The sequence below is a fragment of the Odontesthes bonariensis genome, chromosome 14, assembly GCF_027942865.1.
Source record: "Odontesthes bonariensis isolate fOdoBon6 chromosome 14, fOdoBon6.hap1, whole genome shotgun sequence".
NCBI classification, from domain to species: domain Eukaryota; kingdom Metazoa; phylum Chordata; class Actinopteri; order Atheriniformes; family Atherinopsidae; genus Odontesthes; species Odontesthes bonariensis.
The window spans coordinates 7,507,997-7,522,979 of record NC_134519.1 but is presented as its reverse complement, the minus strand read 5'-3'; the positions used below and the strand labels follow the sequence as shown (position 1 = coordinate 7,522,979).

At 44.1% G+C, this 14,983-nt stretch overlaps 1 protein-coding gene across 8 annotated transcripts in view; it reads left to right on the top strand.

Moving 5' to 3' along the window:
* pard3ab (par-3 family cell polarity regulator alpha, b) overlaps positions 1-14,983 on the top strand; it is a 316,394-nt gene that overhangs the window by 136,050 nt on the left and 165,361 nt on the right. For 6 of the 8 annotated variants that reach the window (XM_075482726.1, XM_075482728.1, XM_075482722.1 and 3 more), the window contains exons 6-9: positions 2,143-2,234; positions 6,254-6,337; positions 9,781-9,906; positions 12,418-12,827. In XM_075482726.1, coding sequence (XP_075338841.1) covers positions 2,143-2,234; positions 6,254-6,337; positions 9,781-9,906; positions 12,418-12,827 — 712 coding nt within the window. The remainder of the gene's footprint in view (positions 1-2,142; positions 2,235-6,253; positions 6,338-9,780; positions 9,907-12,417; positions 12,828-14,983) is intronic. The other 2 variants (XM_075482724.1, XM_075482725.1) reach the window with 2 other exon arrangements.

Sequence of the window (14,983 nt, the reverse complement as noted above, 5' to 3'; positions counted from 1 at the left end):
CTTCAGTCTGTTTGATTTTAGCACGAATCAGCATCCAAGCAGACTCTGAAAGATCATCCAACCTGTTTCATCATCCAGCTTGAACATGTCACAAACAGATGAAGGATATTTATAGATTCAGAGCTCTAAAGATTACTCACATATTTACATTGTTCATGAAAAACACTACAAGTCAAATTTGCCAGCAGTTCGAGCCAGTCTTAATGATGAGTAGCTGCGTGCTGTTTCACACTCATGCTCGCGCTCAGACTGCCCTGTGGCCGCATGTCCTCCAGGCAGCCAAAGTGTCATGGCAACCGTGGGGCAGCCACGGTAACGGCGGGCTCATTTTCATACTGATGAGGCCAGTTGCCGGGGAGGTCTGCGCCGCCGCTGCCGCTCGCTGGGCTCGGCTCTCCTCTCCGGTGTCGCCCTGAAATTTTAATGACCTTCTTTCTCCGCTTCTCATTTCTCTGCTCTGTGCTCACTTTGTGTTTGTGTTGGGGTGTGCATGTCGCGAGTCTCAGCTTCCCTGTTCCGACATCCACAGAGTGTGAAGAGTGAGGGGGGAACAAAGGCGACGTTCCTTTTGAAGACATTAGAATTTTTGGAGGGCATGTGTTTTTACTCCTGTGGAAGGCCTCCTCCGGTCTGCTCCTCCAGGCTTCATCAGGTGTGCAACTCGGCCTGCTTTCTAGCTGCTAAACGGCACTCATGTCGACAGATTTTTGCACATCTGCAGACTAAAGGCTCTAGCATGGTTGCCGCGTCTGTTAGCGCGAGCGGTTTGATGACGTCACGATTTCGTGGCGCAAGTCGATGCGCCAGTAGTTTAAATTTTCTCCGTCTTGTTATTCTGGTCTATTCCGTGTCTATAATCTCTTTCTAGAGTAATATTGGTTGTATACATATTTACTATTTCTACATATATATATATTTTTTTAAATGTACCAGAGATTTTTTTAATGCTAGAGCCTTAAGGCTCCATGCTAGCAACCTAGGCTCTAGCATGGTTGCCATGTCAGCTAGCGCGAGCAGTGTTGATGACGTCACGATTTCGTGCCGGCTATATACGGTGGCGCGAGTCGATGCGCCAGTAGTTGCAATTTTCTCCGTCACAGAGGTGTCGCTGCTACGTGAAGGTTACCGCTACTCTACAACCACGAAAGTGGAGAAGAAAACAATGAAAGTGCCATAACATTTGTTGTGCAAACACACTTTTAACATCAGCATCTTTCTGTAGTTTTTATGTAGAAGCCTCGCTCCACTGTCTGTTTCCTTGAATGACTTGCTGCTATCAGTTGTGTGTTTTGCCTTTAAGTGATATTTTAGACTGGAACTACTACGCTGAGAAGACAATTCAACTTGGCAGTGTTTACAGATGACTTTGGTTCTGTCGACTCCGCCGTCTGGAAGAACTTTAAAATGAAAATGGCCGAGTAAAAGTTCCGTACCCTTCTCCATGTTTGGTGGATCCGCCGATTACTTTCTTTTCCGGTTCCGCAGCAGACAGCAGCAGACAGCAACAGACGGCCCTGTGCTGCGTGTTGTTCCCCCTCTCTCTGCTTCCTGTCTCTCTGAACTTTCCTATCCATTAAAGGCACAAAAGCCCCCAAATTATTATTATTTATTTTTTTAAATAAAAAAATTTAATAAATAAATAACACCTGCGTTAATGCTCGATACAATATTTTTCTGCGTTAAATAATTAGCGAGTTAACGCGATAATAACGAGTTAACTCGCCCAGCTCTACCTTTTTCACTATCATAGCTGCACATCAGACTGTAAGCTGATCGGAAAAGTGTCCAAGAACATAGTCTGACGAGTCTCTTGACTGAATCATGGTCAACAACATGGGCGACTGTTGTGTAGTCGATGTTTTGTTTCCTGGGGACTTGTTTCCTGACTGCTTGTCAGCCATGTTGCTGGCAACAAAAACTGGAAATGTGCATGTAGCATCCAGTGTGTGTTACCGGTGGCCATATGGCTGCTGCTGAATGGGCTGGAACTGATCCTGGGACAGATCCGTAACATGATATCAGCTTTGCAAAGTGAAATTTTTGGGGGTAATCTCTTGTAAATGTGAAAGAGCCGTTGGCACGCAGCAGAAGTGCTGCCGTCACTCCCTTCATCCTCCTCCTTTGTTTGTGTTTTTGTTCCAGGAGGAAGAAACCAGAGAGGAGGAAAATGGGAGGATTGAACCGGTTGGCCGAGCAGACTCCTGCATGGAACACACTCCCGTCAGGTCTCTCGAGTGAGTCGGTCACCGATCAGCCTCTATTGATCGGGCTTTTACCTTTTCATATATCGACGGGTGGGGGGGGAATGTGAGTAATAGATGATATGGCTCAGGGAGTTTGATTGGAAAACACCAAATCCACCATTTGGGAATTCTATGATCTATAAATTTTACATTTTGAACACGTGTGCTTTTGACAATATTATGCAGTACTTTGTAAAAGTCATCTTCCACCCCTCATTTATTTATATAGAGCCAAACTGTGTGGCCTTGAGCAATATTTTTCCAGGCTGTCTGAAGGACACCGGCTGCTTTTTCACTCATTTTCAGTTCAATCCTCGAGCCAGACTATTTTTACAGGACAGAGTTTCAGTGGGAAACTTAACACGGACCTATAAAAAAGGAAACTCATCAAGGGATGAACCTGCGTTTCTACACATAGAAGACAATTTAGAGACAGATTTGAGGGAACTGGACAAGTGGAGGACAGAAGAAGACGTGTCAGGCCTAAAGAACTATCTACAGCAGATGAACAGGATCTGAAAGTGATGTCCTTAAGAAAGAGGAAAACATCCAGCAAAGACCTGACACAGGAGCTGAGAGATGCATCTGGACCTTCAGCTGATCCATCTGCTGTTGGCCCAAGCCTCATCAGAAATGGGCTCCATGGAAGGGTGGCTGTCAAGAAGCCGTTCTTAAAGGGATAGTTCGCCTCTTTTGACATGAAGCTGTATGACATCCCATATCAGCAACATCATTTATGAACATGTTCTTACCCCCTGCTGCGTCCTGTGAGCCGAGTTCCAGCCTCGTTTTGGCGTTGATGAAGGTAGTCCGGCTAGTTGGCTGGGGTTTAAAAAATAAAGCGTTTTGCTTCTAAAAACAATATGCGTTCAAAAGAGTAATACATTTGCATCACAAAATAGTTGTGCAGGAAAAAGTCAGACCTCACAATCGCTTGGCCCTATTTTCTCTCCCTTCGTATCACTGCCTGCTGTGTAGACCGAGCAGCAAACACCGTAACAGGTGCGGCTGTCGGCGGGCGGCAGGGGGTAAGAAAATGTTCATAAATGATGTTGCTAATATGGGATGTCATACAGCTTCATGTCAAAAGAGGCGAACTATCCCTTTAAAGGAAGGGAATCGGGGAGAAATGAGGGTGGCTCAAGGCTTTTCCAAAGCACTGCATAAGAAATATCATGGCTGCAGATTTAGACTGATTTATCATGGCTCCTTTCTGTGTTATCATAACTCAAACTCTTTAGGCCAACATTTCATATTTGATATCCATGTCCTGTTGTGATCTCACAACAATGGATTGCAATGCCAGCTCTGAGCTTCCCACCACTTACCAAGTAGGAGGAAGAGCCTCGTTAAGCAAATGGGGTAACGCTGGTGAAACAATTAAAAAAGTCTCTCGTATGTCGACACCGAACACAGAGTTTTCCATCAGGTTACTTTTTATCTACAGAAAACGGCGAGTGAAAAGCCAACATGTATATGATTTTAAATTAAACGTATCTCTGTGTGTGTCAGGCCTTCAGGTGGTATTATTCAACTGAGGTGGCAAAAAGCCAATTAAAATCAAACATCAGTTGTTTGTTGCTTTGAAAGCGCACCGGGGTAAATAAGTTTCCTCCTCCATTTCTCCCCGTAATAAGCACCAAGTCCAGGATTTGTTTTGCTGAAAATCTCATTTTGAAGCCGCTCTCTCATTTACATAATTATCTTTAGTGGGAGCAAAATGATCCTCATCTCGCCACCAGAGCTCTCCCACGCACACAAACCCGCTCGGCTCCTGTTATTAACAACTTTGTTTTGTTGTGTTATTTTTTGCTGTTGCATGCCTCCAGTTTAATATGCAGGTACGGTATTATTATTATTCTGTGATTTCACAGACTCGGGCTTCTCCTGCCTCTCAGCTGTCAACAAGGGGCCCTTTCTCCCCGAGCTAATCATAGTCATTGCATCTCGGCTGCGAGTGGATTAGATCTGGCGTCTTGTAAGACACGCCAGCATTTCTCTCAGCCGGGCAGACAGCCGTGGAAAAGACTGTAACTGTGTTTTACGCTTTTAAAGGGTCAGAAGATGCCGTCAGATTTTTTTTTATCCTCATTTTTAAGCTATGAAATTCTTCACAGCTCAGGATTTTATTGGAAATGTGTCTTGTGTTGTGGTTTTTCAAATGGAAAACGGCTCTTCCTGGATGTTTTGAGTTGGTTTGTGGTGCTCTTCATCTGCACATAGACGCCAAACGTGCCCCAAAAAAAGTGGCAGAGATGCACGAACACTTGCAGGACTGTAGGTGGCAGAGCTCATCGCCACCAGTCTCACCATCATGCACTGCAGACCACAACAAGCCGATGTGCCGATTCGACATCCCGTCTGGAAGTTTTCTGTTTTCTTTCAGGACAGGAAGCCGGATTCCTCCTCAGGGATTTTACTATTCGTGTCTGATGAATCCAAATGTTATACATTTGTTTCCCCAGCAGTGGTTTGTTTGTGCTGTTGCTTGGATGAAACTGAGTTCTGCCTCCAAATCTCTTGTTTGCCTTTACCGTGAGCTGCCCAGATATCCATGTATGTCCAAAAGAGCCACATTAATTTGCTTTTACACAGCAGCTTTAGAAAGGGCAGATTTGAACTCCCAAATATTAATTTGTCTGGAACAATAACTTCACACTGTAGGATTACAGTCTTATCGCTCCCAAAAAGTACTCAGAATATTAATCCCCTGGATTTTTTTCTTTGTTTTTGAACATTTTTCTCCTCTCATCTGAAAGAACGAGTGAGTTTCTGGCTCATCAGCTATTGTTGGGAGATTTGTACTTTTAAAAATCCCTGAAGTCCCGAGTATCCCTCACCCAGCTGCTCGTTCTGTGGCTCGTTCAGGTCGATTTCACCTGTGAAATACGCGGTCTGATATGTGAAAAGCACGTGGACTGATTTCACTCGCACGTCACATTCAAATCCTTCAAATATGTAACCCAGGAAAAAAAATCTGTATTACAGATTAACTTTATTTTGTATGTGAGCTTGTTTGTTCTTCACATATAAAGTCTGTGAAAGTATACAATCTAGGGCTGGGCAACGATTAAAATTTTTAATCTATTTAATCGCATGATTTTCCTGATTAATCACGATTAATCGCATTTGTAGGCAAAATCCAAAAATGAATTCAAAAGTAGTGTATAGCTTTTAGTATTTAGTTTTATTTTAAATGTGCTGCCATATGAATGAAAGTGCCATAATATTTGTCGTGCAAATACCTTTACTACAAGTTTACACGTGCAGCTGTGCAGGTGCAGCTGTGCATTTGCAGCTTTGCATGTGCAGGGTTCAGACGGAGCTTTGATGTCAGGACATAATTATGATTAAAATGAATTGAACTCCAATTGGCTTGAATTGGACTTTACTATTTAAGTGCCTTGAAATGACATCTGTTGTATTTGGCGCTATATAAATAAAACTGAATTGAATTGAATTGAATTGACAGTGATGTTACATCCCACAACTGAAGGGGAGGCCGAAGAGCACAAGGACACAACTAACCAATTTGAATGAATTTCACTGTATGTGGAATGAAATGTCCCAGCAGTCCTTTAGAACTGAAGGACTCTTTTAGATGAGAGGTTAAAGGTATAAAAGAACCAAGAAAAGAAGCTCGCTCTGCTTTTATTAAGCATTTAGGATTCAGGTCTACATGCTTTCGTCTCAGTCTGTCAATGTAACAACCTCTGAAGATCTTCTTTTTAAGTTTTGCACGTGCGTGAGTTGTTTCTTTTTAACCTTTTTAGTGTTTCTTGTTCCCCTTCACGTGGTTTCTTTGGATTGCTCTGTTTTACTGTGATTTTTCTGAGACCTTTTTTGTCTTCTGTTTGGATTTTATTTGCACTACATGGTTGTTGTCATCATATTGTTTCTGTCTTTCACTGCCTTATTTCCTGTTTTTTTTTTTGTTTTTTTTTGCCCACACGGTGTCACCCACCCCCCACCCCACGTCTCTGTGTCATCCACCTGTCTCCGTGTCCCAGAGACATTGTCAAACTGGTGGAGGTGTCAAACGACGGCGGGCCCCTGGGAATCCACGTGGTGCCTTTCAGTGGCAGGGACCGCAGGTAAAAATACCCGAAGCAGAGCCACACTGCTGCTCAGACAGGGTGGAGGAGAGGAACGTGGCATCCTCAGGGCTTACGTGCATCTAAAAATGCTTTAATGTGTGTGTCTAGACCTTTAGAGATAAGAAAAATAGGCTGTGTTCGAAAACGCATACTAAATACTTCCATACTACATACTGATCGATCAGACAGTATGCAGAGCGTTTACCCACAATGCATTTCGCTCCTGCCCGATCCGAAATCAGCCGGCCTGAAGCTGATTTCGCTTAAGCTCTAAACTCTGTAAACTTTAGCAACATTTGAAACATTTTCAGGCGAGAAAGTAGTCGTTTAGATCCCCAACGTGTTGAAAACCTGACAAAATACCGGCTGTTTACTATTTTGTTCCCACGAATTCGGCGCTGCTAAAGCTAGCTGCAGTGAGCAACGCACTTCCGGTTATTTTCACAAAATAAAATACCCGTTGCCTTTTATCATAGGGAAAGCCATTACGATACAATCGGTGCTTTTGTTTTGAAAACAGGAAGTGAACCTGCCCTCGTTGTAGCTAGCTTGAAACTGCCGTTTTGACAGGAAATGACGATCGGCGACGTTACGTTGCATCTTGGGTAGTTTGAGTATGAGTAGTGACCTCATGATGCATACTCAACATTTCGGCCAATCTAGTATGCATCCGGGAACTTCTCGCTTACTCAAACTCGCATACTAACTCAAAACGTTAGTATTAGTAGTAGGAGAAGTATGCGGTTTCGAACACAGCCATAGACTTTTCCCTTTGAATTTTATTCAGTTTTTTCCTCTCTGTTGCATGCAAACAGACAAAAGAAAAGAAAATGACTCAGTATCCCCTTTTAGCTGATCATTTGTCATCCCTATTGTAAAAGAAATTCACTTTGAGCTTTTTAGCTAAAAACACTCACCCCTGCACGAACACCAGTGCATAGTAGACATGCCTTTCTGTACCCGTGTGCAATCACTCATACAAACCTGACGCCATGTGTACACGCACGCACACACACACACACACACACACACATACATACATACATACATGCAAACACAGGTTTCAGCTTCAGCATCATGAAGCCATTTGCCGGTTTACAGTGATCAATCATGATCGCTCAGGCTTCTCAGGTGACCGTCATATTTCTTTGTGGTTGCTGTCACATCAGTTTTGCGTTGTTCAAAGAGCACGCTGAGCAGTGCACGTAACGCACACACAATCCCAAGCACACATGCAACAAAGCTGTTTCTGAAAGGGAATTAAAAGGAATTTCCACATCTGGCTTAAATAGCCCCAGAGAGGCAGTTTCTGGAGGTTTGCGATCCAAGTCACGTAGCGCTTTGGCATTGCAACAAAAAAATCTAGTGAAGCTGTGCAGTGTAGCCCTGATTTTTAAATCGAGGACGCTCTTATTCATTATTTGAAGAACGTTTAAAAGTGTAGTCTGGCTTCAGCGTGGCAAAAAGTAGTTCCTGCCATCGGTGTCCTCCGGCCAACTGCAGCCCGACAACCTCTCTGAGAGCATGACTCACAAATATCATCCCACGCTACAAATTCTCCGTTGCACCGCACTGAAAATCAAAATCGTATCACTTCTTCTCGGTGCCCAACTTAATCAACCTAAAAGCACATTTATAATGCACTTTTGTTTTATTGGGGAAACGTCAGTTTGGGCGCCGCACTAAGATTAAGATGCCCAGCTTTCATCAGAGAAATGGCTTCTCTGCAGAAAATCACATTGTGTTCTCACTCCAATTCAATCAGTGGAATTGTCTCTGAACTTTTTCAACTCCCCCAAACTTTTCTGCCCTCGCCGTAATCGCATTCCCATTCACATTGAATTATAGGCCTTAAACACAGGCCAGTACCGGAGCCTAAAGTCAACCCCGGTTTGCTTACGCTCGCTCAGGCCACCGCAGAGAACACACAGAAGAAGACGGTCACATTTCTTCATTAAACTCTGCTCCACAGTGCACCGCGCGTCCTTTCAGGTGAAGCTGTTTGTGGAAGTATAAGCCAGTTTGCCACACCAGATTAGAGTGCTCGGCTCGGCTTCTCTCCCAACTCGACTGCTGTCCATCTTTAATAGTGTTGGTTTCTTTGTGGTTCCTGAAAAAAAGGGAAAGAAGAATCTATGAGTATGTGCAAGCCTCAGCAGAACTCCAGTCAAGTCTTTGAGTTAGTTGGTTTCCCATCAATAGATGCCTCTCCCACACAGCTTCTGAAGCCCCCTGATGGGATGTGACTGGTCTTTTCCCATCAAAAGCTATTTGGTGGGATTGTGATGTGAGTGGCAGGACCACACTATAGTCCTCTGTGCTCCGGTGTGGTGAAGCAGAGGCTGCAGTGAGGCACGGCTCTCTCCTTTTCTTTCTTAGATGGTTTCTTAACTGTTAAAGTAAAAAAACTAGGGCTGGGCAACGATTAAAATATTTAATCTAATTAATCACATGATTTCCCTGATTAATCACGATTAATCGCATTTGTACGCAGAATCCAAAAATGAATCCAAAAGTAGCGTATAGCTTTTAGCTTTTAGCATTTAGTTTTATTTTAAATGTGCTGCCATATGAATGAAAGTGCCATAACATTTGTTGTGCAAACACACTTTTAACATCAGCATCTTTCTGTAGTTTTTATGTAGAAGCCTCGCTCCACTGTCTGTTTCCTTGAATGACTTGCTGCTATCAGTTGTGTGTTTTGCCTTTAAGTGATATTTTAGACTGGAACTACTACGCTGACAAGACAATTCAAATTAGCTGTAAATGCAGGAGTTTTTAAATAAAAAAATATTTTGAAATAGGTGCTTTTATGTTGAAACAAGTAAAACAGGAAGTAGCGCCGGTTAGCTCTGTGAGCTTCACACAGAGACCGAGGAGCACCTGTAACAGTGATGTTACCTGCTAGTTTATTTTTATTTTATTACTCCATGCTTCGTGAATTGGCTGAATTTAATTGGCTCTAAATGAAAAAACTGGATTATGTTATAAATAATTATGATTACAATGAATTGAATTCCAATTGGCTTGAAATGGACTTTATTATCCAAGTGCCTTGAGATGACATTTGTTGTATTTGGCGCTATATAAATAAAAATGAATTGAATTGAATTTGTGGTGTTTGCTGTAACTGTGTGAATGTGATGCATTCAATAATAAAACCTGCGTTAATGGCGCAATAAAATATTTATCGACGTTAAATAATTAATAAGTTAATGCGATAATAACGAGTTAACGCGCCCAGCCCTAAAAAAAACGCCTTACTTTTGTAGAAATAATGCAAAAGACACACTGAATTAACAACTACTAGAGAGTATTCAGTGGTGGTAAATAGAAAAGAGTCTATTCTGTCATAGCTGACTTTTATCTCGTCACTGCCACAACAAATCAGCTGTTGTCTCCTGTTGCATCTTCTTGACATGAACTTTTGAACATTTCAGGACTCTTGGCTTGTTGGTCAAGCGTCTGGAAAGGGGAGGAAAGGCCGAGCAGCAGGGCCTGTTCCAGGAGAACGACTGTATCGTCCGTATCAATAACGGAGACCTGCGAAACATCCGATTCGAACAGTAAGATGGCAGCTCACAGGATCTGTTGTTGAGCTTTCCTGAAACTCCTCCTCTGTGATTTGGCTTTTCTGGACCTCTTCCCTCTTCTTTTTGCTGTCTTTAACCCTCCCCGTCCTCTTTCCTTCCCTTCCCTCTGCTCCTCTGCCGGTGCTCAGGCTCCTCTGATGCTTGTCGCTGTGCTAAGTTAACGTTTCCCTGTTTAACTCCTGTAGGTCACAGCCTCAGCTGCTCATGTAGACCCTGCATTTCCCCCCCTTTCGGTCCCTGTGCTTCAGTAACGGCTCCACTGGGCTCCTGCTCGAGCACTTTTCTCCGTCCTTCTTTGACAAAGACTCTGCTATTTGGTGCAGTTCTAGTCTCGTGCTTTCATTTCCAATGTGTCAAACCCTTCCAAACTCCTGTCCTGATGCTGAATGATGCATGCATGCCATGATGTTGTATGTGCAGACTCAATACATGCATGTTTTAACCACAAAGTGTTAGACGTTATGTGAGATAACAATTATGCAAAGTGCCACCCACATATGGTCACATACAGAGACATTGCTGTCCCACGGGATTCAGCATCCCTGAAAATATAGAGTAAAGGTCTGTAAACACAGATTATTCACAAATGCTGTAAAAAGATTGCATCGTCCGTAATTATGTGTTATTTATTTCATCAGAGAAGTTTGTTTTCTGTAGCATATTTCGGATAATCCAGTTTTTTGTTAGAAATTCTGTGCAAAAGTCTCTGCTCTGAGCTCCTTTCTCCTCCAGCACAGCCTGAACCCTCTCAGACAGCTTTCTGTCCTTTCTTTAAGGAGTCTTCAGGAATAGTTCTCCAGGCTTCTTGAAGGACATCCCAAAGCTCTTCTTTGGATGTGGGCTGCCTTTTGTTGCGTTCTCTGCCAACATGATCCCACACTGCTTCAGTAATGTTGAGCTCCAGGCTCTGGGGAGGATTCATCCCTCCATCAGACCTGCTGCCACTGATTTTCAGCCCACTTCTTGTGTCCTTTGGCACAGCTCAGCCTTTTCTCCCTGTTTCCCTTCCTTAAGAACGGCTTCCTGACAGCCACCCTTCCATGGAGCCCATTTCTGATGAGGCTTGGGCCAACAGCAGATGGATCAGCTGAAGGTCCAGATGCATCTCTCAGCTCCTGTGTCAGGTCTTTGCTGGAGTTTTTCCTCTTTCTTAAGGACATCACTTTCAGATCCTGTTCATCTGCTGTAGATAGTTCTTTAGGCCTGACACTTCTTCTTCTTTTGTCCTCCACTTGTCCAGTTTCCTCAAATGTTTTAAGGACACACTGCACCCCATGCTGAGATATGCCAAGTTTTCAGCTAACAGCTCTTTGGGAATCACCTTGTTGCTGCAGAAATCCTGTTTTCTGTCTGTCAGACTGTGTTATCTTTGCTGTTTTTCACAGATGAAACTGAAGAAATGGGAACAAATGATGTGTCTCTGTGACAGACATGTTGTCTGTTGAGCGCTGACACACAAAAACACCCGAGTTGGGTTCCTTTTTTACATTTGAGTTATTTATAGTTCAATGTTTAGTGTCTTCACGAACAAAAAACACATTCTTATGAAAACGGATACTAAAAATGAGGGAAAAAGCAGCCAATGTCCAAAGAAAAGCCGAGAAGGACCTCCAGAAAGCTTGGAGAACTGTTGCTCAAGACCATTTTTAAAAGATCCCAGCAAAGTCTGGCTCCCTGGAAGTGAGATGTAAAGAAATGAGGGATGGCTCAAAAATTTTGCACAGTACTGTGTGCCAACGCTTTCATCTCCCTCATATCAGGACTGCACCTGCCAGCCTCTGCTGCTGTCCACAGCAGTTATGTGATGATGGGGAATGAGCCCGTTAAGCATCAGTGCAACAGTTGTTCCTGTAATAAAGGGTGCAGATTACATCTAGTCTGGCTGTCAATGCGGCCTGAAATTTTTAAAGATGCCATGACGAGTGGCTGAGAAAACGGGCCCCAAAGAAATGCTTCGGCCATCTTTTAGTTTTGATCAGGGAGGAAGCGTAGGAAATGCCCCCTTTCCAAATGTCCGTTCAGCTGTTGGCGTGTGAAGAAAGAAGCCGAACCAAAGAAACAGGTGGCGCTAACAAGGCGGTGCTTTTACAGGCTGCTGACAGTCGGCATAAGTTTTCCCTCTCACCTTCTGTGCTCGGGCTGACTCTGAAGGAGGTTTGACGGGAGATTCTCTGTGAACTCGCTGATGAATGGAGGTCTCCTCCATCTGCAGCCAAACGCGGGGATAATGTGACGGATGCGTCAGGGAGGGTTCGCTGTCTTTTTATCGCCGCTCTGCTCTGGCAAGAAGTGTTCATTAACATGTCAGCGTGCTCAGGTGGGCGAATGTGCACATCTGGTATGTGGGGTGCTCCACTGGGACAGATTCCACAGGCGGTTATGAACGTGCTTTATATTTTTAACGCTGTATAAGCTTAGTTTGTAAGGCTGTAATCAGATTAATGACTGGCTGTCTCTCCCTGTGTGTCTCTCTTTTTGTCTCAGAGCCCAGAATATGTTCCGTCAAGCCATGCGCTCTCCTGTGATCATGTTCCACGTGGTGCCGTCATCCATGAAGACCCACTACGAGCAGCTGTCCCAGCCCGAGAGGAACCCTTCGTACCCCTCGGGCCGCTTCAGCCCGGACTCCGTAAGCGGCGGCGTCGTTCCAGGGATCGTACCCGGGATCGACCACAACCCGCCGAGGATGTCCCGCCACGGTTCCCAAACGCATCCTCACTCCCATCCTCCCGCAGACCCGACCGATGGCTACCCACCTCTGACCCACCCGGCCGTCTCTGCAGCCAAGCCTCCGATAGGCCACGCCCACTCGCCTCAGAGGGGGCTAAACTCCACCCCAACGCCAGGATTTACGAAAAAAGTAGGAAGGAGGCTCAACATCCAGCTAAAGAAAGGTGAGGTGGATAACATGCCTCTGATGATGGAAACACTCTTTAGTGCTCAGACGGATCAATTGACACAATGATAATACTTTAGATCAGGGGTTCCCAAACTTTTCCATGCCAAGGCCCCCCAAACGGTATTAGCTTCTGGCCAGGGAAACCACAGACAATGCTACAAAATATGTAAAGAAACATCAACTTTTAGAACGTATTTTCTTTCTTTTATTCACTATTCAGGAATTATTACATTTGTTTAGCATAGCAATATTATTAACCAACATGTTTTCAGCAGATTAAATGCTGACTAAATGCGCTTCTTTACATCTGAAGAAGTCTACCGTTCTGCCGGATGTTTTTGTATCAAGTGTCGCTGAAGTTTCGAAGGTTTTGAACACTCATTTGAGAGGGTCTCCAGACAGAGGCAGACGCATTTTGGGCAATCGTGGCCATTTTTCTGTGTGGCTGTAAAGCCAAACTTAATGTATGCTGCCTCATTCTTTCTGATTTTAGTTGGCCAGATTTCAGTTTGCAGCAGTGTCCTCCACAGCAGGGCCGTTGGTCTGTTCCTTCGGTCTGTTCCTGGTCAAAAATCTGTCCACTTTGGCTAAGCTACCTACACGCTAGCTTGAGGAGCAGAGCAGCTAGAGAACAGGCGCAAACTGTAGCATCCCTATTTTTTATGATGATGTTTAAAAAAAAAAATATATATATATAGATTCTATTTTTGCATTTTTTTCTCATCTTCCCTCCAGGTGCTCCACTGTCTGTTTCCTTGAATGACTTGCTGCTATCAGTTGTGTGTTTTGCCTTTAAGTGATATTTTAGACTGGAACTACTACGCTGAGAAGACAATTCAACTTGGCAGAGTTTACAGATGACTTTGGTTCTGTCGACTCCGCCGTCTGGAAGAACTTTAACATGAAAATGGCCGAGTAAAAGTTCCGTACCCTTCTCCATGTTTGGTGGATCCACCGATTACTTTCTTTTCCGGTTCCGCAGCAGACAGCAACAGACTTTTACAAAATAAAAGCCTGTGAGCAACAGACTTTTACAAAATAAAATAAATAATAAAACAGGGGTGGTTTGTGGCGTAGTGGGATGAGCAGGCGCCCCATGTACAGAGGCTATAGTCCTCGCTGCAGCTGGCAGCCCTGTGCTGCGTGTTGTTCCCCCTCTCTCTGCCCCCTGCTTCCTGTCTCTCTGAACTTTTCTATCCATTAAAGGCACAAAAGCTAAAAAATATTTTTTAAATGAAAAAAAATAAAAATAAAACCTGCGTTAATGCGCGATAAAATATTTATCGGCGTTAAATAATTAAAGAGTTAACTCGCCCAGCCCTAGTATTAACATCTCATCTTATGATGGTTTGCATCCGATTCTTTCCGGAGGGGGGCTGTAAAAGTCTCTCTCAATCCACTGCAAAGAGAGAGATGCTACATATTCCCCGAGCCTCATTCCTGACTCATCAAAACCAAGTGTGGGAACAGTCTGTGGAGTATTTGTGAAAGCGTGTTAAATGTGATGGGCGAAGCGAACAGCAGGCAGTGCAGCCAAACAGAACCTGAAGATTGCTTAAAAGAAATGGAGCAGCAGGCAACGTCGGGGCTGAAATTTTGGGGAGGTCTCCTTGGTGGAGGCTTTGAGTGACAGCTGGCACAGGTGGTGCACACTGCTGCCAACAGGATTCCAGGTGTCGGTGCCAGGTCTCAGGGCCAGGGAACTTGTTGCTAAGCAGCCACTGGTCCCTGTGTACTGTCAAATGCCACCGAAAGAGCCTGACAGGGCTGCACCATATGCCCATTGAAATTTTAACCCAAATCTGTCCTCTCCTGCGGGGTTGGAATCAATCCAGAGCATAAACATAAAAAACACCCAGCTGTTGGTTGGATTTCCCCATCCCGACTCAAAGATGCTTCCACTCCTTCTTATGTCAGTTTTTTTTTTTTTTTTTCATTCGGGATCACATCTGCCCGCCCAGAAAAGTACAGCATTGTGCACAAAGATGCAAGGGGATCGGTTCCGTTCGCAGTCAAAGATGTTATCGTTTCTCATTCCACCTTTTGTTTGCGGGGGATTAACAGCAATTCCCCAAGAGGCAGCTTGGCTCCTGCATTTTGTTTTGAGTGCGAACTTAAACCCACGGCTTTGAGCTCAGATTAAACTCCCGC